This window comes from Selaginella moellendorffii, unplaced genomic scaffold (assembly GCF_000143415.4).
Source record: "Selaginella moellendorffii unplaced genomic scaffold, v1.0 SELMOscaffold_28, whole genome shotgun sequence".
Lineage (NCBI taxonomy): Eukaryota > Viridiplantae > Streptophyta > Lycopodiopsida > Selaginellales > Selaginellaceae > Selaginella > Selaginella moellendorffii.
In genome coordinates, this window is record NW_003314289.1 from 1278628 (window position 1) to 1301383 (window position 22756).

Genomic DNA, 22756 nt, shown 5'->3' on the forward strand with positions numbered 1-22756 from the left:
AGTTGGAGTCCGAGATGGACCCGAAGTGGAGTCCAATATGGAGTCCGAAGTGGAGTCCGAGATGGAGTCCGAGATGGAGTCCGAGATGGAGTCCAATATGGAGTCCGAGATGGACCCGAGATGGACCCAAGATGGAGTCCGAGATGGACCCGAGATGGACCCAAGATGGAGTCCGAGATGGAGTCCGAGGTGGACCGAGACGGAGTCCGAGATGGACCCGAGATGGAGTCCGAGATGGACCCGAGATGGAGTCCGAGATGGAGTCCGAGGTGGACCGAGACGGAGTCCGAGATGGACCCGAGATGGAGTCCGAGATGGACCGAGACGGAGTCCGAGATGGAGTTCGAGATGGAGTCCGAGATGGACCGAGACGGAGCCCGAGATGGAGTCCGAGATGGAGTCCGAGAAGGACCCGAGACGGAGTCCGAGGTCGAGACCGAGACCGGGACCGAGACCGAGACCGAGACCGAGACTGAGGCCAAGGCTGAGACCGGGACCGAGACCGAGACCGAGGCCAAGGCTGAGACCGAGCCCGAGCCCGAGTCCGAGTCCGAGTCCGAGTCCGAGTTCGAGTTCGAGTCTGAGAGGGTGAAAGCCCAAAGCGTTCGTCTCCCAGACCTTGGGGGGTTTGGTGAGCTCCAAAAGTATAGTAAGGGGGAGGACTGCAGTGGAGCCAGTTTGGCCAGGAAAGGCCAGTTTGGCCTAGGAAGGCCAGACCCAGTGTTGGGTGATGAACTGACCACTGGGAAGTCCAAGACTAGAGTGAATACAGACCGACAAGCGGGGTAGCTTGGTGAAGTGTTCAAGAGCCGGCTCTAGTTCCCCCGGGAGATCGACTGGCCGATGCTCCCAGTCCAAGTGTGGGTGGCACTACCTACTTGGATACCAAGCGTGGCTCAACGGAACCTCGCTCTAAGCCCATGGCTAGAGCACCTAAAGGCGAAAGGTGGGGAGAGTACCCAAGTGGCTCGCGTAAGGCCACGGTGTTCCGAAATGTTGTCCCAAAGGCCCAGACGGTGGAAAGAAAGAGGAGCAGTCCTCTGGGGTAGTGACCAAGGACACAGTCATGTGGTGAGGAAGTCCCAGAGGACCGTGGGACTTAGTGGTCGGGCCTGTGGGCCTTGATCCAGTGGTAGTGTTGGTGAACACGGCCATGGGCAGAAAGGGACTTGGTGGGGACCAGAAAAGAGATATTGGGGAAGGCTATTCCCCACGTCTGTGGGCATCCTAAGGATGCTAAGGAGTGGATCTGGAATGATCACTCATGGACGGATGGTCCAGTCCTTGAGAGACGGGATTGTGATGTAGGTGGTGTTAGACCACCGGTATGGCCAAGGTAAAGGGGCATGGCCTTAGCGTAACGGGCTAGTAGGTCGGTGGTACCTTGGGGTGTCGGTCTTGGGACCGGACACGTGGAGCACCTGGACTAAGTGCAAGGGATGAGTGGCATGGATGCCATTCTTGGGGCTAGCAAGTCCCAAGTCCTGAATTGGACTTAAGGAGGTTGTGAGTGAGACTCCTCCAAGTGGTCGAAGGTGTGGTTAAGTGACTAAAGTAAAATGGAAAAATTAGTCGCTTACAGTGTGTAGTTGAGGTATTGACATTGCTAGCACTTGTGTTAGTGGAAGTGGCATTGTTATTTCGAGTGATGATGAATTTTTCCTTAAAACTTGATTTTCCATGTCATTTTTCTTGTTAGTGTTTTGGCTTCACATTAGATCTTAAAGGTGGTTAAAGAAGAATGTTAGTGCAAATGTGAATATCCAAAAATGTGGTCTTTGTGATCAAGCCTTGGATGTTCATTTTTCATTTTGCGGATGTCAGTGTTGGATGTTGGTTATATAAGCATATTATGGGTTATGAGAATTGGTGTTGAGGTGAACTTATGTGAAATTGTTAGTAGGAAAAAGTTGGTTGAGTCTTGAAAGTTTGCATTCCTAGACTAAGAGTCATTCTTTCCCTGGGATGGAAAATTTTCCACAAATTTTCTTAGACTTTTCCAATGGCTAATCTATTTGGCACTTTGCTCAAAAATCATTCTGTTTTCGTAAGCCAGTACAAACTAGTGAAGGGTTGGAATTGACTTCTATTAGCTTAGATCTTAGTAGGTAGTTTATATGATGTGCCCGAAAAGGGATGTTGACATTTGAAACTAAAGCAATTGAGTTGAATAGGGTCTAGAGTTGGTGTAGAAAAGTGGTTGTTGCACTTTTCTAAGAAGGGTGACTCTTGTGCTTTTCTTTTGTAGCATTATGCTTAGTGGCAGGTTGCACCTTACATTTTGTTAAGACTCTATGAGAGTAGTGAGTTCTCACTGATCTTGACTTGGTCTTGGTGGCTCTATGCCTTGGCTAAAGATGGTGATGTCCAACTTAGTTGTTTGCGATTGAGATGTTGGTACTTGTACTATAGCTTTGTCTATGAGGAGGTTGTGTACCGAAATGAGTCTATCTCATGGTTTTCACTTTAGTTTCGATTGAGTGTTGATCACATAGCTAGCCTCTTTAAGGTATGCTCAGAGCTAGTGGCTAAATGTTTTAATAAGCTTATTGCGGTTGAGTTGGATTCGAGTGGTCATTTAGTTTGTGCTTGTCTATGAACTTTTATCTCGTACCTGGGATATCATGTTCATGTTGGACAAGTATATAACTTGATGACAAGAATTAGTGTTTAGGTCTTCTGAAGGCAAGTTAAAAAGTGATTGTTAGTTGTTTTGCAACTAATGATTGCTTGTAGATTTTGTCGAAGACTATGACACTTGCTTCACTTAGTGATGATTTAGCAGTGATGGGCTTGCTTTATCGGATGGTGTTGCGGAGGATCATGTCATTAGACTTATATAGTTTTCCATGTTGATATGTTGACTTTACCTCTGTCAATATCATTTGGTTGCGTTTAGTTTGTAGTGTTGGATTTCATTGAGTCTTGGATGTGGTGAATCACTCCTTGATGAAATGTTATCTGTAACTGAGTTTTACTAAAGGATTGGTCTCAGATACTAAATAAAGTATCTTCGACTTTAGTTAGCTTAGTTGCTAGGAAGTTTTGGGTGGTGATTCACTCGTGCTTTCTTCTAGCTTTGTTATGATGTTGATAACATTAAAGTGATACCTTGTCGTTGACATTATTGATGTTGAGATTCAAGTGAAATGAAATGTCTCTCTGATGATTGATATTAAGTTTCATTGGTCTTGATGAAGATAGTGTTAATGATTTGGCTATAGCTTTGTGTTGTTGGCATTCGTGCATTTGCTATTAGCAACTGTGTTGACGTTCAAATGAATTGAGTGGCAAGTTTGAGTTAATTGTCTTCTAAACGAGATTATTTAGTAGAGGGTTGAGCTTTGGCTTTTCCTTGAAAAGTGATTCAGTCTTGGACTATGCTAACTCTACAAGTGGAAGAGTTAATGATCAATATTAGAATGTTTGAATCTTTATTAGATTTGAGTTGGAATATATTGATCATTAATGATTTTTCTTATGCTTGTTACGATATGAGTTACGTCTTGCTATAGATGAATTCATGAAAGATCGTTTGATGATCACTTGTTGAGTATAACTTCGTTGTGTTTGGCTTTTGGATTGATGCATATATGCTCTTCATTAGCTTTGCATTATTATAGCGTATGTGATCATGGGATGAGATTTGGATATACTGTCATCATGAATCCTTGAACCTTGGGGGATAAATGGGGATAAAATAGCCACTAAGGGCTCTCTCATCAAGTAATTGCCCCTTTTCCAGTTGGCTTAAGGGGAGAGAGATAAAGTGCGCTACAGTTAGTATCAGAGCAAATAGCACGGGTTCAATTCCCATTGATTAGTGGCTACCTAAAATATAATATACTCTTGAGCAATATATATTCCTACCCCTAAATTTTGAAAATCGTACGTATTGGGCATCCATGCATACATCCTTCCTCTTGTGGAGCATCCCAGATGAAGGTATCCATTGTGGGATTGTGGTACAGGTGGATGACTAGTTGCCTCACATGGAATATCTAGTTTACACAATAAAAGGATTGGTAGATTCAGTGTGGAAATGGAGGTGCTGGTTCCCCTTGGCTCAGTAGGGGTTGTTAGTTAATAGTCAATGAGGACATTGACATCTCTGAAGGGGAGGTGAGTGGAAGGATTGGTAGATTCAGTGCGGAAATGGAGGTGCTGGTTCCCCTTGGCTCAGTAGGGATTGTTAATCAATAGTCAATGAGGACATTGACATCTCTGAAGGGGAGGTGAGTGTAGCGCATGTGATCATGGGATGAGATTTGGATATACTGTCACTGTGGATCCTTGGAACCTTGGGGGATAAATGGGGATAAAATAGCCACTAAGGGCTCTCTCATCAAGCAATTGCCCCTTTTCCAGTTGGGTTAAAGGGAGAGAGATAAGGTGCGCTACAATTATGAGGTGTAGCGCATGTGATCATGGGATGAGATTTGGATATACTGTCACCGTGGATCCTTGGAACCTTGGGGGATAAATGGGGATAAAATAGCCACTAAGGGCTCTCTCATCAAGCAATTGCCCCTTTTCCAGTTGGCTTAAGGGGAGAGAGATAAGGTGCGCTACAATTATGAAGTTTGGCTTATGGATGTATTGAAAAGAATGTTGTAGGTTATCCCATGATTTCTTTTATAGCATTGAAATTAATTCATGTGAAACTTGTGATCATTATTAGGCAAGATTTGGCTATAAACTTTTTCGAACTTTTAGTTTATTGAGTTTTATGCTCATTGTTCCATTTGTTAGAAGTTGGTGGGGAAGGTATTTTAGCTCATTAGCTTCAATGTTGAAGTTAGTTTTTGCATCTAATAATCATTGGTGATAATTGACTATCATCTAGGATAGTTGATTATCCTTATCACAAAGTTTTACTTGATTGTTGTTGATATAGAATGATTTGCTATTCTTCGGGATGGTGGATTCCTTTTTAGACAATGGTTTTGCATATCTTTTTTGATGGGATGATTAATGATCTTTCATGATGGTTAATTGTTCTCTTTGATGGTTTATGGCTTTTTGCAATACCACATGTTCTTTGTGGTTTGCTCTAGATTAGTTTTTTGGGTTTGAGACATCAGTAAGATGTTACTGACACTTGTTTAGACAACTTGAGTTCCTTGGTATTGTTGACTGGAATCTATTCAAATTGGCTGGTGCGATGGTTGGCATGGCTAAGTGTTTGTTGGTCCTACCACATTCATTATGTTCTGTTGATTGTTGCTCGAGTTAGTTCTGCAAGATTAGGATGTTATTTCCTTTGGGTGATACATTCGCGAGTCTTTTGTTTGCCAGTCAATGATACTTTGTGTTTTTTAAATTATTTTTGGTAAGTTGTTTAGCATACTGTCTACAATCCTTGATAGTTAAGTTTTCTCATTGAGTTTACTTGGTGATATACCTGCTATTGAATTTTGTTGGATGGTGACTTCTATGTTTTCCAAAGATAGTGATCTTGGTGGTTCCTATACTCAAATATTCGTTTATCGGATGATAACTTACTTGGAATACATTTGTATTCTAATCTAAGATTTATTCACTAATAATTAAGTCTCTCAGATATCATTGTCTATGACTTTGGGGGGTTCTAAATGTATAGTAGGTAGATTGGGCATGGCTGATCAACCTAAGGCATAGTCTAGCTCCCGCTTGCATGCCAGTCCTTGTTTTGCATCCGACTTGGGTCTAAGCCCAAGTTCCATTCTATGCTAGCTGGTGGAGTATCTATATCCTCACGTTAAGCCACCGGTATGCTAAAATGGCGTCAGACTCCGTTTGGCTCTGTTTTGCATGTTGGTCTTAGCATTGGGATGCTAATTGCTCTAGGACTGTTCCAAGTTGCTCTGGGCTCCCCTTAGGCTATACGCTCGGGAGTTGCTCCGTGGTTCGGTTCTATCACTCCTTAGCTCTATGCTTGGGAGTTTGGCACTGTTCCTTTATTCAATGGCCCAAGGCTTTGAAACTCGGGTTTCACATTAGTGTCTTTGGACACGTGGCATTTGACACATGGCATGTGTCACGTGGCATAAAGAGGGTTTAGGTTCCGCTTCGTAGTGTTATCCTATGGTAAATCACTATAAGATAAAGGGTGAAAACCATGTGCACTACAATAATTGGAATTGTAATTAGTTCATTTAAATTCCATAGTTGATTAATACTTATGCCATAACTTTAGGTTTTATTTTTATCATGGTTGTCAGTAAATATTTTTGTATGTAAACAAAGGTTTAAACCCAAATTAATATATGATATAAACTGATATATACTGAATATTTTATATATTGTTAATCCACTTTTTAAATGCAGTTTACTTGGTGATACATATGTGATAGTGACACATAGAAGTTTCATTAAGGTGTGTCAGTTGTTTTAATTTGAGAAAAAAATATTTTTCACAAAATGACACACATTTATATTCAGTAAAAAGCTATTATAAAAGAATACATTTGTGATTTTATAATATCACATTTAAATGAACTAATATTAAAAGAAATGTATATTAACTAGGGTTTAGACCCTGCTCAATTAGGAGCATACATCCATAAAAAACTGTTTTTAAAATAGATAAATAAACAAAAGAAATCAATTTTTTTTCTTTTTGCATTTGCAAGTGTACTATTTTGGCAATAGGCTTAATTCCAATTCTTAGTATATTTCCCAGTGTTGTCCTCGAAGCACGCTCACATGAAAAACACCATTGGTGGATATAGCCTTGAATATAGTGGTGGTGTCATCAGGCCTATAACTAATTTAGAAAAACATGCATAGTCTTCGTGCTTTGTTCCTCTCCTCCTTTATGATTTTGGTGTTTAACACTGCATCTCAGAAAGAAATCTTTGTCACTCTCACAAACTATGTCGGGAGTGACTTGAAGATTGCTTGCCAGTCTTCTACACACAAGTCTTTGATGTCAAATGGATTCATGGAAGATGGTAGCACTTCTAGCTTCCAATTTGAGGGTAACAACTCAACCATCTATCATTGTGAAGTATGCTCTAAATATGGGCATCAACAATTTGACATATTTGGGGGACATGCCCCAGGGAATTGGAAGAATGCCACAATTGATCAAATCAATTGGTTTGTATATGGATATGGAATCTTTGTTGCCAATAGTTGTATAGATCAAAGAAAATGTTCCATGAGCAACCTAAACAAATGGTATGATTGGAAGGCTTGGTAAATTGGTTGAAAATATTTTCATCCAAATTATAAACATTGAATTTAATAAGGTTTGGCTTAACTTGAAATTAAACAAAACCAGAAGCGACGTGTGGGAAAATATTTCTAGGGTTCTTCGTGGAAGGCGAATGGCGACCTCTGGCGTGGTCCTCCGGCCTCTCGATTGCACGCCATCGCCGTCCTCCCCACGCGGCTATGGCTGCAATTCCAGCGGCGTCGCTGGCGATGGCAGTGGCGAGGAGGAGGAAGAGAGCATCCAGATCTTCGTCGCCATGGCGGGCAAGGCGCTCATTCCCCTCCGGATCCTCACCAGCGACACCATCGCCTCGGTCAAGATGCGCATTCAATCGCTCAAGCGAGGTATGTATGTCAAGCAGCAAAAGCTCGTGCACGACGGCCGGGAGCTCGCCAGGGACACGAGCCGCGTGAAGGATTATGGGATCCGGCCTAGGGATGTGATCCATCTCGTCCTGCGCGTCTCGGATCTTCTCCAAGTGGTGGTAAAATCCGGAGGAGGGAGAGAGTACATGCTGAAAGTGGATCGAAGCAGCAGCAGGAAGCCAGCAGCACGATCCCAGAGCCTCTCTACTTCTCGCCACGAAGATCAAGGATTGATCTTGAGAGGCGAGCGCCTGGACGACAAGAGATTGATCGAGGACTTTCTCCTGGAAGACGATGCCGAGGTCCACATCGTGGCGAGAAAAGCTGCCAAAGTACGTACTTGGCACGTAGGTGGCGGGGGAACCGAAGTTTTCATCGAGGATGAGAAGCGATCCAAGCGAAGAGGAGCTACTGCTCTGATCGAGTCTGGGGTGGTGAGCTGCCAGCCAGAGATCCAAGTTCCAGAATCGCTTCTGGACATGCTCGGGGAGATCAACGCTGGGCTGGATCAAGGATTTTCTCCCGTCTTGTCCAGTGCTGGCACCGGTGGAGCGTACTGCATGCTGGATCGATCGGGAAGCAAGGCTCTGGCGATTTTCAAGCCCATGGACGAGGAGCCCATGGCCGAGAACAATCCGAGAGGTTTGCCACTGTCCATAAGTGGCGAGGGACTGAAGAGAGGGACCATTGCCGGGCAGGGAGCGCTCCGAGAAGTTGCTGCTTACGTCTTGGATCATCCGAGGAGTGGACCGAGAGCTCTGGCCGGGAAGAACGAGAAAGGCTTCGCGGGAGTTCCTCCCACTGTCATGGTCCGCTGCTGCCACGCCGGAGCGGCTTTCAGCGAGCCGGAGAAGCTGGGATCCTTGCAACAGTTCGTCTACTCGTGGAGCAACTGCGAGGACATGGGGCCTGCTCGTTTCCCCGTGGACGAGGTGCACAAGATCGCTATACTGGATATCCGACTCGCCAACACCGACAGGAATGGTTCCAACATTCTTGTTTGCGAGTCGCCGGACACCTCTTCCATGGAGCTCGTCCCCATCGATCATGGCTACTGCCTTCCAAGCAAGGTAAACCATCTCTCTCAGAGCAGATCTCTAAACTCGATCCATGCAGTTCGAGGACTGTACGTTCGAGTGGCTAACTTGGAACCAGTCCCGGCATCCTTTCTCCAAGCCGAGCCTGGAATACATCGCTTCTCTGGACGCGGACAAGGACCTGGAGCTCCTGGAGCAGCACGGGTGGCGGATTGGAGTCGAGTCGGCCCGAGTGCTGCGAGTCTCAACCATGCTGCTGCAGCGCGGGGCAGCTGCTGGGCTGTGCGCCTTTGACATCGGCTCCATGATGTGCCGGGACGCGCTGGACAGCAAGTCGGCCATCGAGAGAATGCTGGAGGAAGCCGAGGGGTGTGTTCTTCCCGAGACGAGCCAAGAGGCGTTCATGGAGGCCCTGGCTCAAGTCATGGATTATCACTTCCAGCAACCTCACACCCAACGGTAGCTTTCTGTAATCTTATTCTTCCGTTTCTATGGTTAAGCTTTGATCTCCACTCTCATGGTAAATGACTACCTTGCAACGTATTGAAGGGTATCCAATGTGCAAAGAACAGTTTGTGATCCAGTTAGAGATAAAACGTCAAACTTTGAAGCTCCAGGCCAAAACACAGTTTAAAGCCTTCTCTTCCTCCTCTCCTGAGATTTTCTTGTTTCCATCAGCAAGCAAGAAATTAAACAGGAAGTTCTTACTTGCTCATGATCAGTTGTTTCTCTCCTATGCACTCAAACAGCGATAAGTACAGCCATAGCTCCAGCTCCAAAGGCAAGCGTGCTGAGCAGGAGAAAGATCCACGATCCACGATCCATGATCGAGCAAGCGACTCCTCCAACCGTGCATGGTATCAACTCACTCCCGCCCCAAAACATCCATAAATTTTTTCCCAAAACCATTTCTAATTCGAAACTAAAATGGACGGTTGGCAAACCGTGCCATTAAAAGTGTGTTCAAATAACCAAATAAGTTTTGTTTGATTATTAAGGAATTTCAGCACTTTATTTAAATATTTTGAAATGCTTCTGATAATGATTAGATTTATTTTAACTCACTTTTGTTTAGTATCAAGCTTCCTGATGGTCAAGAAGATTATCGTTTGTCACTTCCACCAATTCAAATTGTAATGGCATTACCAATTCATGGCATTGCTAATTTAAATCAAATCTCCAATATAAATTATATGGTATGTGATTTATTATACAAGTGGAAGTCACACTAAACCCATTTATTATTAGACAATTGAACCATTAAATTATTAGATATTGAAGTAAGGAACATGAACAGATAGAGTTGTTTAATTATAAGATTTTAAAATAATACTTTTGTAGATTATGTAGAGAGTAATTTTATCAAGTTTTTATATCCTTTATAGTAGGCTCAACATACAATAATATTTATAATACTTTTGTTGCATAATAAACTCTTAATTTTTTTTAGCATTATATATAAAAGTATATAAAATAATATTTGTTACTTTTAATTAATTTGAGATTTCCACAAATTATATTAAGAAAAAATTTAATAAATAAAAATTAAAAATAAATAAAAGTAAAATAATTAGACTTTACATTATTGTAAAAATTAAGGCATTAGCTATTTTTCACACTTTTATTAGAACATAAATAAAGATGTTTTGAATGAAATAAATAATTTATTAAATTATATTTATTAATTATTTGAAGCTTGTTTCCAATTTTTTCTTTTGTTCTAGTTAAGTAGACACAAAAGATTAATGTTAATTTATTATTATCATAAAAAAATATAAATTACTTTACATATATATAAATTTTGAATAAAGATATTCATTAAATATATTAAAGGTTGCCACGCATAAATTATGGATACCAAGATGTATCCTAAAATAATAAAAAACTTTTACGTTAAATGGAAATAGCGTGTCAAGAGTTTAAATAAGTGTGGTGATGTAAAGGAATATGATGGTTATAAAGGATATTTATTACCTTTTATAAAAGTTTTGATATATCTATTTATGCTTATAACAACTAAGTTTTGAAAGAAATTAAAATTTATTTTGATCTTGATTTTATTACATATAGGCAATTGTGAAAAAAGTTTTTGGTAAAAATCACAAAAAAATAAATAAAATAAAAGTATAGCAAAATCTATATTAAAACTAATTAAGTTTTAAGTAGTTTATACATATAAAAAAATTTAGTTTCTCATAATGATAAAGTATTTTTTTGTTGATTGTAAATTATAATAATATTTATAAAAAATGAGTATAAAAAATTACATAGAACATTATGAGATGATGGTAACTGTTATTTTAATATGTTAGCTTTATGGGCTATAAATAAATATTATAGAAATTCATTATTTACTGTTTAAAATATTTATTAATGTTTTAAATATTTTTATGGTTATTAGATACATTCATTTTAATTTGATAAAAAAGTTTCATTTTAAAAATAAAAAAGTTTTCATTGATTAATCACCCAACTTCTCACCACACCTAAAAGTAAGCTTTACTATCATTTTATGCAATGTCTAAGAAATATTAAAAAATCTGAAAACACTTAAGCAACAGTCAGGTAAAAAACAGGTCCAAGCACTTTGAGTTGATAGTGCTTAAGCATTTGATCAAGCTAACACAAACCTAAGAGAATCATTGAAAAACACAATGAGTTCATAAAGACTCCTCACTTGGACCTTGAAAGCATAAGCTCAGAGACAGCAAAGAAAGTTTTACAGTGAGAACTCACTAGATTGGCGTGACTGAACAAACTCCTTTGCAGAAAAGTGAAAAAAGAAAAATAAAGTCACATAACATATTGTATATCAACCAACCCACACTAATGTCTTTGGCGCTTGCATTCTGCTCAAAAGATGTTAGTGCAAACGATGGGATTGGCAACACTTTTGTTCATTGGCGTGAACAAAAGTCATCCGGATCATTTGGCTTGGGATGCGTGGGCTACTTGTACCAAATAATTGATTTCTCGAATATCCTCGCCATGACCTTTGCAGACCCGAGGAAAACCCGAGCACAGTATTCCAGATTATATCAAGCGCTGCGCTCGCGAAGGTACGCGTTCGCTCTGGGCATACACTGCCAACCAGGAGAATTCCCCACTCGCCATGCCATCTGGACGATGAGATGCTTGCTCGCGAGAATCTAGTGTTCTTCCATTTGCTCGAAGAAGACTCATCAATCCAGTGAGCGGTTTGGAGGCGCCGAGGCGTTCATCGAGACCCTGGCTGAAGCTTCTTCCATCTCAATGGTCCAAGTTGCAAGCTTTTGCTCTCCATGAGTTTCACCACTCCCTCACATCCGGCAGCAGCAAGCCACGAGCTCGAATCGATCGTCTTCCCGGCGGCACGAACACCACAGTCGAGATCCAGGTAGAGCTTCACCGCCGAGACCAAGGTCCCCCACTCCACACCCTTCGGTAGAACAGCCATGCTCTCGACGAGCTCCTGGGCATCATCCAGCTTCCCGGCCTTCCCAAGGATATCGATCATGCAGCCGTAGTGCTCTCCCACCGGAGCTATGCCGTGATCCGAGACCATCGACACGAAGCACTCGCGTCCCTCCTTCACCATACCGCATCCTATCAGCACGCTCGCGTACGAGACCTCGTCCGGCAAGACGCCCTCCACTTCCATCCCCCGGAAGAGCTCCATGGCCTCTCTCCCATGGCCGTGCCGGGCATACGCCGCCACCATTGCGTTCCAAGCTCTCACGTCCCGCTCCGGCATGGAGTCGAAGAGGCTCTTGGCTTGATCCACCTGGCCGCAGCGAGCATACGCCTCGAGCAAGCTCATGGACGAGATCGAGTTCCTGTCCGGCATCTCGTCCAGCAGCCACTTTGCCTCGTCCAGCCGCCCCGAGCTTGCGTACGCCGCCACCATCGCGTTCCAGGCCACCGCGTCCTTGACAGCTATGCCGTCGAACACCCTCCTGGCTTCCTCGAGGTGGCCGTCTTGTGCGTAAGCCACCACCATCGCCGTGGAGGATCCCTGCGTTCTCTCCGGAATGGTGGCGTAGAGTGCCTGCGCGAGCTCCAAGCTCCGCTCCCTCACGTACGCTTGCAGCATCACCGTCCACGAGGCCACGTCCCTCTGCGGCATCCTGTCGAAGATGGCCTTGGACTCTTTCATCTGTCCCGAGTGAGCGGACGCCACTGCCAGTGCCACCCACGCCGAGACGTTCCTCTCGTGCATCCTGTCGAAGAGCTTCTTCGTGTCGTGCAAGTGCCCGCTCTTCGAGAACGCCATGAGCAAGACTGTCCAGGCCGTCGAGTTCTCCCCTGGAACTTGCTCGAACAGGTCCATCACCTCCGGGAGATGCCCATACTGCTTGCACGAGCACACCACCATCGTCCAAGTCACCTCGTTCCAGTAGCTCATCCTCTCAAACACCGCCTTTGCACGAGCGAGGTGGCCAGTCCGAGCATACGCGGAGAGCAGCGAGTTCCAGGCCACCAGATCCTTCTCGAGCATGTCGTCGAACAGCCTCCTCACGAGCTCCAGATGGCTGTCGTCGTGAGAGAAGGCCTGGAGGAGGATCGTGTTGGATGCAACGTTGTGCATCGGCATCACCTCAAACAAGGCCCTGGCATCGTCCCTGTATCCGTTGTGAGAGTAGGCCTCGAGCATCCTGTTCCAAGTCTCCAAACTCCGGTCCGGCATCCGATCAAACAGCTCCTTTGCATCGTCGAAACAGTCGTTGTCCGCAAAGGCCGAGAGCATGGTGTTCCACGACGTTGTGTTTGGATCCGGCATGATCTGAAAGAGCACCTTCGCCTCTTCAACTCGGCCACCTTGAGCATAAGCCGAGAGCATAACGTTCCACGACACCGGATCCGGATCTGGCATGGTATGAAACATGCTCTTCGCTTCCTCCAGCCGGCCATTCTTCGCATACGCATTCACCACCGCGTTCCACGAGATCACATCCTGTTCCGGCATCGAGAAGAAGAGCTCCTTGGCCTTGTCCACAAACCCGTTCTCAGCATACCCGCTTATCATGGCGTTCCAGGAGATCACATCCCGCATTGGCATCCTCTTGAACAGAAACTCTGCCTCGTCGTGGAAGCCGCTCTGGCTGTAAGCCACCGTCATGGCCGTCCAAGCCACCACGTTCCTCGTCGGCATGGTGACAAACACCCGGAACGCGTGCTCGAGGTACCCGTTCTGGGCATACGCAGCAACCATCGCGTTCCAGGTGACCAGAGTTCTCTGCGGGATGGCGTCAAACAGCTTCTTGGCCTTGTTCATCTCCTTGTTCTGTGTATAGATTGTCATCATCGTGTTCCACGAGATAACGTCCCTGCCCTGCATCCTGTCCCACAGCCTCCTGGCCTTGTGCAGTGCTCCATTCACGGCATAACCGGTGAGCATGGTGGTATAGGCCACGGCGTTCCTGTCCGGCATCCCCATGAACAGCCGCGTAGCGTCGTGCATGAGGTTGTTCTCCACGTAAACTTTGAGCATGAGCGAGTGCGTGTAGTCGTTCCTGTCCTTGATCCGGTCGAAAACCCATCTGGCTTCGACGACGCTGCCGCACTTGCCATACATTTCGATGAGCAAATTGCTGAGGAACCTGCTGCCGCGGTACACGGATTCCCGGATGCAGGCATGCACTCGCCGGCCTTCCTGCAGGTCCTTTGCATCTCCGCAGGCCTTGACGAGGCATATGAAGTTGTTTCTTTCGTTGCTCGCTTCCGCCAAGTTCTCCACCTCGGGCTGGAGATCAAGGTTTCTCGGAGCTGATTTGTCAAAATGCCATTTAGGTGGGTGGCGGATTTTCACCATGGCTCTAAATTAACACCAGATACGAATGTTAGAAAACATAGAAGATAGCCAAGTCTTAAACCGGAATCTTAGCAGCTGGAATGCTTGAAGAACTCGCAGGCAGACACCAACTCGGCCGTTGTCCCCTTCTCATTCGCGGAGTGGCCGGCGTTTGAAATAACCTGATAGAAGAAGGGAAATATGAGAAAGCCATTGTCTATGCTTGGGCAGTGAAACTTACTTTGAAGTTGGCTTCCGGCCATGCTTTGTGTAAGTCCCAGGCTGACATCATAGGACAAATTACATCATATCGACCCTGATTGAGAAAAGAAAATGTCGCGACCAAACGTCTGGATACTTCAAAACTCACCTGCACGATGACCGCTGGAATATGGCGTATTTTGTCAACATTGTCCAGCAGAAACGAATCCGACGGAAAGAAGCCCTTATTTACAAAATAATGGTTTTCGATTCGAGCAAATGCCTGTTAAGAAACAAGCAGCGGAGTAAATGACACCATATACAGAAGTAGTTCTTGCTTACCAGAGAAAATCGATCATCTTCCCCTCTTTTCAGGGAATCCTCATTTGGAAGAAGATATGAGGTCGCTAATTCCCAGTTTGTCCAAGCTTTTGACGCTGCCAACTGCGCTACCATTGAGTCACAAATCTTGTGCATTCATTTGTATGATACCTGGACGTTTATATTATCGTCGTTAAGTCTCCTATGGTAAGCACCGACGAAGTCATTGCGTTCCTCCTCAGGTATGAAGTCACGATAAGCCTCCCAAGCTAGATATTCCTTACCACAATAGGAACAATCTGTCACCAGCGAACTTTACACAATAGACACGTAGTTACCATCCGGGAAAATGGCAGAGCATCCGTATTGGTAAAACCAGTCGATTTCTTTCTTCCTGAGCATGAAAATACCTCTTACGACTATTCCTGCAACCTGTAGGAAGTCCTCGTGTAGGAAGACTGAGATACGTTCGTAAACATACCTGTTCTGGATGAGATTCACTGTATGCCAAAGCTAAAGTGCTTCCCCACGAACCTCCAAAGACCTGAAAAATGTAGATGAAGAACAGTGGATATATCTCTCACGAGCACTAACCAGCCATTTATTGATTGCCAGATGCTTTCGTAGCTTTTCGATATCTTTCACGAGATCCCAGGTAGTGTTCTCGTCTAAACAAGCATGCGGCAAGCTTTTCCCAGCACCACGCTGTTCTCCACAAAGCAAGACCAAAGCGTTTCTAGCTTTCAGTAGAAAGACAATGATCACACACACCTGATCGAAAAGAATGATTCGATAGAACTCTGGGTCGAAAAATCTCCTGTTGCCACCGCTAGTTCCAGCGCCAGGACCACCGTGAAGAAAGACGACAGGCTAGAAATCCAGTACGTGAGAATCTAAAATCCTCGAATGGAGAGAAGCCAGCTTACCTGACCATCAGAATTCCCGCTTTCTTCCCAGTATATGGAGTGAAGCTCCGAAACCTCAAGATGACCAGTGGCATAGGGCTGGATTGCCGGATACAGTGTCGTCCGCGAAGATGTTTCGATGGAATCGACCGGGACGTCCATCTTGGATGCGACTCCTGCGCAGTAACGCATTCCAAAGAACCCTAGATAAAGAAATCCCCGATTTCCAGCGTGGATCGACACAATACCTGAGGCGCGCAGCGTGGATCCGCGAAGAACAGAGGACTGGGATCGCCCGGGAATGCTCTGGAGCCTCGGTCCCTGGCTAGACGGCGATGGCGAGGACGATGGCGCTGTGAAGCGATGGCGAAATACCAATTGCAAAGAAGCCATCGATATGATCTAAGACTTCTCTATTAAGCCATAAAAGAACCAAGTTAAACTAATCACTCTTACAATACAAACCGTCTTACCAAAATTTAGTTTTGTTTGATCTATAGCTTACTTCTTTCTTCTTCGTTTTCTTGGTCGATCATCTTCGTCCCTCGAGTGAGCGTGATCCAGCCTACGCTCAACACGAATACTGGGAAACGCATCTTGGAGGGCTCCAAAGAATCTTTTCCATCCCACGTAAACACCCTCGATCACCATCGCAGTGATATCCCTCGGGACTTCATCGACCGAGCCCTGAGCGATCCTGAAACATTCCAAATAGTCGTCCCTGTCCACGAAGTCGGGAGCCTTTCGCCAGCTTCCTCCAGGCTTGTCGACCAGAAGAACATTGGGAGAGACCATCGTCACGCTCTGCAAGATGTGTGCCAGCATGATCCTTCCAGTTCTCCCGTTTCCATCCACAAAGGGATGGATGCTCTCGTACTGGAAGAAGAACCTCCCGCCGAGTTTGAGCAGCTTCGTGGTCTTGTCCTGTGATCTGCTGCTGCTGAGAATCCTGCCAAGATCTCTGCTCGTCTTCCTCATGAGACCCCTGAGCGCTGAATCGATTCTCTCGGGTCGCATGAAGAAATGCTTGCCGTCTTTGTTGTCTACGTAGACAATCTCGGACAAGTTCCTGATTCTCCCGGCGATGCTCGGACGAGTGAAGCAAAACATCGACTTGTGAGAGTCGAGAAGCAAACCAATCCCTCCACTGCCGAATTTCTCCTCACCCTGTCCAAAGAACCATGGCACCAGTGCTTGATTCAGCCCCCAGACGTTCTTGATCCGCTCGTCACAGTCGTCGTGCATCTCCATCTCCAGGACTCCATCCTTGTGGATTGCCTGTTGGGTCTCCTCCAAGGTATCAAACCCTTCGCCCTCGATCTTGTTCACTTGAAAGAGCCATTCTGTGGTGGCTCCAGGTGAGTAGCACCTTGCCGCCCAATCCTTTCCTGGAGCTCCTAGATTCTCATACCTTGAGCGCATTCCTGAAATCTCTTTCACCATAGCGCTGGTGCTCATTCCCTTGCCCCGCCAAAAAGGGTTCTCCCGATACTCCTCCATTAGCAAACCCAATGCTTTTGCCCTAATTTGCCAAGCTTTAAAGTCCCAAAAAGGGACAATTAGCATTTCTCTTAGCATATTCTTGTCTTTCGTTTAGGGCAAAACAGAGAACTTGGCTGTTCTAAAGTGCTCCAGCTTGCCTTGCGCGGAGAATTTCCACGAGATATTCCTCACCTCGCGCTCGCTCACCACCCAATGCACCGCGCAGGAGAACTCCTCTCCCAATTTCACCTTCTCTGGAACGCATGCGGTGAATCCATAGGGCATGTGGATCAGCGTGCTGTCGTCGCAATCTGGCTTGAATCCTCTCCAGATCGCTGGTTTCCTCGTCGCCAGGACCAAACCGGTGGGATAGAGCGTCGTCTCCTCTCCTACGAATTCCCCTGCTGGTTCCTCTCGCTTGGATTCCAGAGCCACTGTCGCAAGATCGTGATTCCAGACGCTCCCACGCCACGAATCCTCCGGGCGATCGTCCGTGTCCCGGCTCTCCTCGAGGATTTGGGACGCTGAGAGCGATCCGTCGGTGTTGTAGCTGACGATGATCGCTACCCTCGCATTCTTGCCTGCAAAGAACAAAGAATCTCTAGAGAAAAGAAAAGAGGGCATGGATCGACGATTCGCTCACCTGGAAGCATGAAGAACACCTCGCCGACCACTGGGCGCTGAGGGAAATCGATGTCCAGCCCCAGCCAGGCAAGATCGCCATTGGGAAAGACCAGCGTCCTGGAATTTGGGACCGCGGGGTGGATGATCCCGTCCGCGCCGCAGTGCTCTTGCCGATTGATCAGCCACGATTTGGGCGTCATCTTCCTCTCGGAAGCCCCGGCCGGATCATACCAATCGTTCCTGTGGAACACAACCGAGCCATCTGCGGCGCGAGATTGGAATGACCTGATGCTGCGGTACGTCCTGGCGATCTCTAGCGAGTCGCTCACCCGCCAGTTGATCCAGATGCCGTGCCAATGCTGCCAGTGAAATTCGCCAAACCAGCGCCATAGATCTTCGGGATTGAGCTTGCGCGGTTCTTCCGCCATAGAAATAAAGATTTGACTCCCTGGCAGGATTCGAACCTCGCCAATACTAAGTACTCATCACTGGCAGGATTCGAACCCTCGACAGTGATAGGGCCTTTTAGGTTTCTTGGTTTGGGGAGCGGGAACGATGGTGATGGAGGCGGCGGAGGCGGCAGAGGCGATGGAGGCGATGGAGGCGGCGGAGGTCGTGGCGAGATATGTCCTCTATGCCTCCGGCACAGGTAGGGCTGCGTGGAGAACCACGGCAAGGTATGATCGATCAATTGCGCTTGCCATCTCTTATTTTCGTTGATTGATTCCCAGTTGCTGAGGCATTTCGTTCACAAGGAGGATTATGAAAGAAGGCGCCCGATGAAGCGTGACCCGGATCACGAAGCACAGATTTACATCGTCACTTTCTTGGTCCTTAGCCTCTCGTAAGTTTCTTCCTTTTCTTCCTCTTGTCTAGAATTTAAGGCCTTCTCTCAGGACCTCTGGCGTGGAGATTATCAAGTGTTGCAGTGGGTCTAACCAAGCGTGCGCCTTTCTAGCATTTTCGTTTCGACAAACAGTGGCGATTATTTTCGGTGGTGGTGGCGGGGTGGACTATGAAACAGGAGAACACACTTCTTATGGGCGACTGGTATCCTTTTATCGCGCATTCAGGTCCTGTTTGGAGGAGCCATTTCCTCTCACGGTTGGGATGCTGAGAAAATGGCATCGAGATTTGGTTCCAGCCGGGGGGAACTTTCGTACCACAGACGTTTATGTCGGCTCCAGGGACTCCTGGCGTCCGTGTTTTCAACTTGAGGAGAGACTGGCTGTTGTAGTCGACGAGCTCGAAAGAAGCATCCATGCTGCTGGTGGACGAGAGAGCTTAATCATCACAGCTGCTGGACGATTCTTCTACGATTTCGAGATGATACACCCGTTTGCAGATGCAAATGGTAGAGTCGGGCAGCTATGTTTGTTTTTTACGCTCCGCCAGGTAAATGTTCCCTTTCATTGGCACTAAAGGACTTTCGTTTTTTCCCAGGTAATGCAGTTGCCAACGTTTCTATGGACATCAGTGGATGGCAATTCCTTGGACCGAGAAGGCTTGAATGCCTGCCTCGAAGGACCTGATGCCTCGGTGTTGATCGCAGCCATTCAGGCTGGGATTGAGTATGGAAGACACAGGGGGGTACGTAGGCTGTGCTGCATTAATCTTTTCTTTCTAGCTTTATAACCTTTGTTTATTCAGCTGGACAAGATGCCATTGCGCTTAAACGACGAAGAAACAGCAATGTACAACAGGATGCTGCAGTATGGTCACGCTTACGCCAAGGCGATTCGAATTTTCGACGTCCTCGATCCTTACTTGTGCTTGAGGCGTTCCCAGCTTTGGTCATTCAACCAGGCGATACTAGGTGGTTTCAGAAGCAACGGGCTCATTCACGGGGACTCTCTTCTCTCTGGGCTCAACATAGTTATGGACACACACGCTCTCAGTGTTTCTACGTTCGTAACTGCTATTTCAGAGGCATTCGTTTCTGGACGAGCTCAGCCGCTATTTGAAGAAGCCAACGTGGACACGCTTCTGCTGATGCTAGATTTCCTCGTGCGGCGTGTGGTTCCTACAGATGCTTCAATAACCACTCACGTATCACTTGAAGACTTCTTGACTGGTAAGCTTTCTTTCCTATTGTCTTGTGTTTTGATTTCTTTTTAATCCTCAGAGAACACCATCCGCGATATCCTTCTCGAATTCGTGGCACACGCTTGGCGTCTTTGGAAGCAGAACTGGAGTCCCGAGAAGCCAGTGGCAGCAGCAGGAGCTCAATTCAAGTTGGACTTCGACGGTCTGGAGGCGCCGCCTTTCTCATGTATATATCTTTCCGGTGAGCGTGCATGCACTATTGACCTTCGTTACTTCTCGGTTGATAGCATCAGTTTTGACGGGAACGCATGGTGCCCTTTTTACTGCGTTCGATGTGATTGATGTACAAAAGCTACTTTGGACATTGTCGAAGTGACACGCAATAAAAATGTCCATTATCGATCTAGACAATGGTAAATCTATTGTTAGGTCAAAAGGAGCAATGCCACATGATCCCCTCTCGCCAAAATGTTAAGCTTGGTTTCTTCTGCTTCTTACACCGCCACAAATCCTTCTCACTGAGAAGAACCTCCCAAAGAGAAGACGAAAAGAATGTTTTGCTTGGAGCGCTCAAGTCGTGTAGCTTCTCGGGAGACCTGGAAAGAGGTAAAAGACTCCACTTGGAAGCGATCGAGAGAGAGCTCCATACCGACGTCTATATCGCAACCTCGCTTGTTCATATGTACGCCAAGTGCGGCAGCATGGCGGAAGCTTGGCAAGTCTTCCAGAGCATCAGCAATCCAACGATCGTCTCCTGGAACGCTTTGATCCTGGGATGCGTCGAGAACGAGCAGTGCTCGCTCGCTCTCGAGATCTTCTCTCAAACGAGGGCTCCAAACTCTGGAACTTTCACAGCTGCTGTCATGGCTTGCTCGGGCTTGGCCGAGAGAGAAGAATGGCAGGAGCTGGATCGTTGTCTCGTCAAGATCAAGAGCCTGGAACAGGGAATGGTGATCCATTCTAGAAAACAATCGGCAGGCCTACCGGAGAGCTTGTTTGTGGAGAATTCTTTGATCGATATGTACTCGAAGTGTGGATGTTTGCTGGATGCCCGGATGGTTTTTGACAGGATGAAGTTCCACGACGTCGTGTCGTGGAATTCCCTGCTGCTGGGATACGTCGAGAATGGATTTTGCGTGTTGGCGCTGGAGTTGTTCTCGCGGATGGAAACTTCGGGCTTGAGACCCGACCCGAGAACGTTTGTAGCAGCACTTATAGCCTGCGCTCCAGAAGAGAGTACTATCAGCAAAGAAGAAGAAGAGAACAGTGAAAGAAAAAGAGATGGACTTACAACTTGCCTGGAGAAGACGATGGCTCTTCACTCGCAGGCAGCAGCAGCTGGTTTAGTCGAATCCCAGATTTTTGTGGCCAACACGCTGGTCGATCTGTATGGAAAGTGTGGAAGCTCCGTGGATGCTCGCAAGGTGTTTGATAGAATGGCTCACCACAGCACTGTTTCGTGGAACGCTCTTCTCTTGGGATACGTTGAGTGTGGAGAGAGCGAGCTAGCTATGGAAGTGTTTTTGGCGATGGAGGAAATCAAAGATAGAGGAGTAACACCAAACTCTAGAACTTATCTCGCGGCACTGAAAGCCTGTGCGGAGATCGCAGGCAAAGAGGAAGAGCATGGAAAGAAAAGGCTGGAAGAACACGAAGAAGTTGACGAAGAGCTACGCAAGAACATCGAGAACGAAGAACTTGACGTAAACTTGGGACGAGGAGGAAGAGGACCGAAGCTAAAATCTCTCAAGAGAGCACTCTGGATCGACCATCGCTTACCTCGAGGAAGTAGTGATATCTTCATCGAGAACACGCTGATCGAGCTCTACTCCAACTGTGGCTCCCTCTTGGACGCTCGGAGAGTCTTCGATTCCATGCCTCTCCACAACCTCGTCTCCTGGAACGCGATGGTGGTGGCATGCGTTGAGAATGGCGAGCCGGAGATGGGAATGGATCTCCTCGATTCTATCCGAGATCGAGAGCTTCTCCCGGACGCCCAAATCCTGGTCTCCACGCTCGCGGCCACGACCAGCCTCGATCTCTCGCTAGAAAATGGGACGATCCAAATGCCCTCTCTGGGCAAATGCTGTAAGCGCCGGATCCACGCCCTTGCCTGCCGCTGGGGGCTCGAGACAAATCAACTCCTGGCCAGCAGCGCGATCGACCTCTACGCCAAGTCTGGTGGATCCATGCCCGCCGCGCAGCACATCTTCGATTCCTCGCCATCGCCCTCCGCCAGGGCCTGCTGGAACGCCCTTCTGGCGGGCTACTCGATCCACGGCCACTGCGATCGGGTGCTCGATCTCTTCGCCCAGATGCGCAGAGAAGCCACCGATCCCGACGCGATCACGCTGCTGGCGATCCTGGCGGCGTGCAGCCGCGGCGGAATGCCCGATCTGGCGAGGAGAATCCTGGCGGCCATGCCGGAGAGGCATGGGATCTCGCCCAGCGCGCGGCACTACGCCTGTGTGGCGGACGCGCTGGCGAGGGCGGGGCGAGGCGGAGAGGCCGTGGAGGTGGTGGCGGGGATGCCCGTGGCGGCGGATGGGGCGTGCTGGATGGCGGTGCTGGGATCGTGTCGGCGGTGGAGGAATGTGGCAGCGGCGGAGAAGGCGTTCCAGGAGCTGCTCAAGATCGACGAGAGCAAGCCCGCCGCCTATCTGCTCATGGCGAACACTTACTGCTATTGAAGAGCCCTAGATATAAGCGAAGCTTTTACAAAAACGAATATCCTTTAACGAAAAAATAATATTCTCCCAACGCGATTAAGTTTAGGTTTAAAACATTACTGCGAAGAGAATATC

General features: G+C 46.7%; 6 protein-coding genes across 6 annotated transcripts; 3 read left to right on the forward strand and 3 right to left on the reverse strand.

The window, feature by feature from the left end:
* The first annotated feature begins 7292 nt into the window (after nt 1-7292).
* LOC9630403 (phosphatidylinositol 4-kinase gamma 4) lies at nt 7293-9146 on the forward strand. Its single transcript, XM_002975533.2, has 2 exons — nt 7293-8636; nt 8683-9146. The coding sequence occupies exons 1-2, from the start codon at nt 7314-7316 to the stop codon at nt 9064-9066; spliced, it is 1707 nt and encodes a 568-aa protein (XP_002975579.2). The 5' UTR covers nt 7293-7313; the 3' UTR covers nt 9067-9146.
* Nucleotides 9147-11353: 2207 nt separating this feature from the next.
* On the reverse strand, nt 11354-14513 carry LOC112348289 (pentatricopeptide repeat-containing protein At1g62260, mitochondrial-like). Its single transcript, XM_024680523.1, has 2 exons — nt 14456-14513; nt 11354-14398 (listed from the first exon to the last, which is right to left on the reverse strand). Exon 2 carries the CDS (start codon nt 14392-14394, stop codon nt 11821-11823), a length of 2574 nt encoding a protein of 857 aa, XP_024536291.1. The 5' UTR covers nt 14395-14398; nt 14456-14513; the 3' UTR covers nt 11354-11820.
* Nucleotides 14385-17280, reverse strand: LOC9630404 (proline iminopeptidase). The gene is made up of 11 exons (XM_002975712.2): nt 16049-17280; nt 15822-15976; nt 15667-15765; nt 15490-15600; nt 15377-15439; nt 15234-15327; nt 15067-15164; nt 14917-15018; nt 14744-14857; nt 14615-14689; nt 14385-14555 (listed from the first exon to the last, which is right to left on the reverse strand). The coding sequence occupies exons 1-11, from the start codon at nt 16191-16193 to the stop codon at nt 14463-14465; spliced, it is 1149 nt and encodes a 382-aa protein (XP_002975758.2). The 5' UTR covers nt 16194-17280; the 3' UTR covers nt 14385-14462.
* A 35-nt stretch (nt 17281-17315) lies between these two features.
* Nucleotides 17316-18346, reverse strand: LOC112348290. Its single transcript, XM_024680524.1, has 2 exons — nt 17926-18346; nt 17316-17863 (listed from the first exon to the last, which is right to left on the reverse strand). Exons 1-2 carry the CDS (start codon nt 18332-18334, stop codon nt 17394-17396), a joined length of 879 nt encoding a protein of 292 aa, XP_024536292.1. The 5' UTR covers nt 18335-18346; the 3' UTR covers nt 17316-17393.
* Nucleotides 18347-18435: 89 nt separating this feature from the next.
* On the forward strand, nt 18436-20356 carry LOC9645305. Its single transcript, XM_002975534.2, has 6 exons — nt 18436-18583; nt 18638-18750; nt 18803-19301; nt 19350-19496; nt 19557-19980; nt 20032-20356. The coding sequence occupies exons 2-6, from the start codon at nt 18686-18688 to the stop codon at nt 20292-20294; spliced, it is 1398 nt and encodes a 465-aa protein (XP_002975580.2). The 5' UTR covers nt 18436-18583; nt 18638-18685; the 3' UTR covers nt 20295-20356.
* A 297-nt stretch (nt 20357-20653) lies between these two features.
* Nucleotides 20654-22642, forward strand: LOC9630405 (pentatricopeptide repeat-containing protein At4g39530). Its single transcript, XM_002975535.2, has one exon. It carries the CDS (start codon nt 20654-20656, stop codon nt 22640-22642), a length of 1989 nt encoding a protein of 662 aa, XP_002975581.2.
* The last annotated feature ends 114 nt before the right edge of the window (nt 22643-22756 follow it).

Excerpts from the sequence above, each read along its gene's own strand:
- LOC9645305 (XM_002975534.2), top strand. The coding sequence starts at position 18,686 with ATGAAGCGTGACCCGGATCACGAAGCACAGATTTACATCGTCACTTTC. Across the intron at positions 19,497-19,556 it reads AGTATGGAAGACACAGGGGG|CTGGACAAGATGCCATTGCG; the intron begins GTACGTAGGCTG and ends TTGTTTATTCAG. Across the intron at positions 19,981-20,031 it reads ACTTGAAGACTTCTTGACTG|AGAACACCATCCGCGATATC; the intron begins GTAAGCTTTCTT and ends TTTAATCCTCAG.
- LOC112348289 (XM_024680523.1), bottom strand. The coding sequence starts at position 14,394 with ATGGTGAAAATCCGCCACCCACCTAAATGGCATTTTGACAAATCAGCT.
- LOC9630405 (XM_002975535.2), top strand. The coding sequence starts at position 20,654 with ATGGCGGAAGCTTGGCAAGTCTTCCAGAGCATCAGCAATCCAACGATC.
- LOC9630404 (XM_002975712.2), bottom strand. The coding sequence starts at position 16,193 with ATGGCTTCTTTGCAATTGGTATTTCGCCATCGCTTCACAGCGCCATCG. Across the intron at positions 15,977-16,048 it reads ATCCACGCTGCGCGCCTCAG|GAGTCGCATCCAAGATGGAC; the intron begins GTATTGTGTCGA and ends GTTACTGCGCAG. Across the intron at positions 15,440-15,489 it reads TGGCAATCAATAAATGGCTG|GTCTTTGGAGGTTCGTGGGG; the intron begins GTTAGTGCTCGT and ends TACATTTTTCAG.
- LOC112348290 (XM_024680524.1), bottom strand. The coding sequence starts at position 18,334 with ATGGCGGAAGAACCGCGCAAGCTCAATCCCGAAGATCTATGGCGCTGG. Across the intron at positions 17,864-17,925 it reads GGTGTTCTTCATGCTTCCAG|GCAAGAATGCGAGGGTAGCG; the intron begins GTGAGCGAATCG and ends TGTTCTTTGCAG.
- LOC9630403 (XM_002975533.2), top strand. The coding sequence starts at position 7,314 with ATGGCGACCTCTGGCGTGGTCCTCCGGCCTCTCGATTGCACGCCATCG. Across the intron at positions 8,637-8,682 it reads GCTACTGCCTTCCAAGCAAG|TTCGAGGACTGTACGTTCGA; the intron begins GTAAACCATCTC and ends CGATCCATGCAG.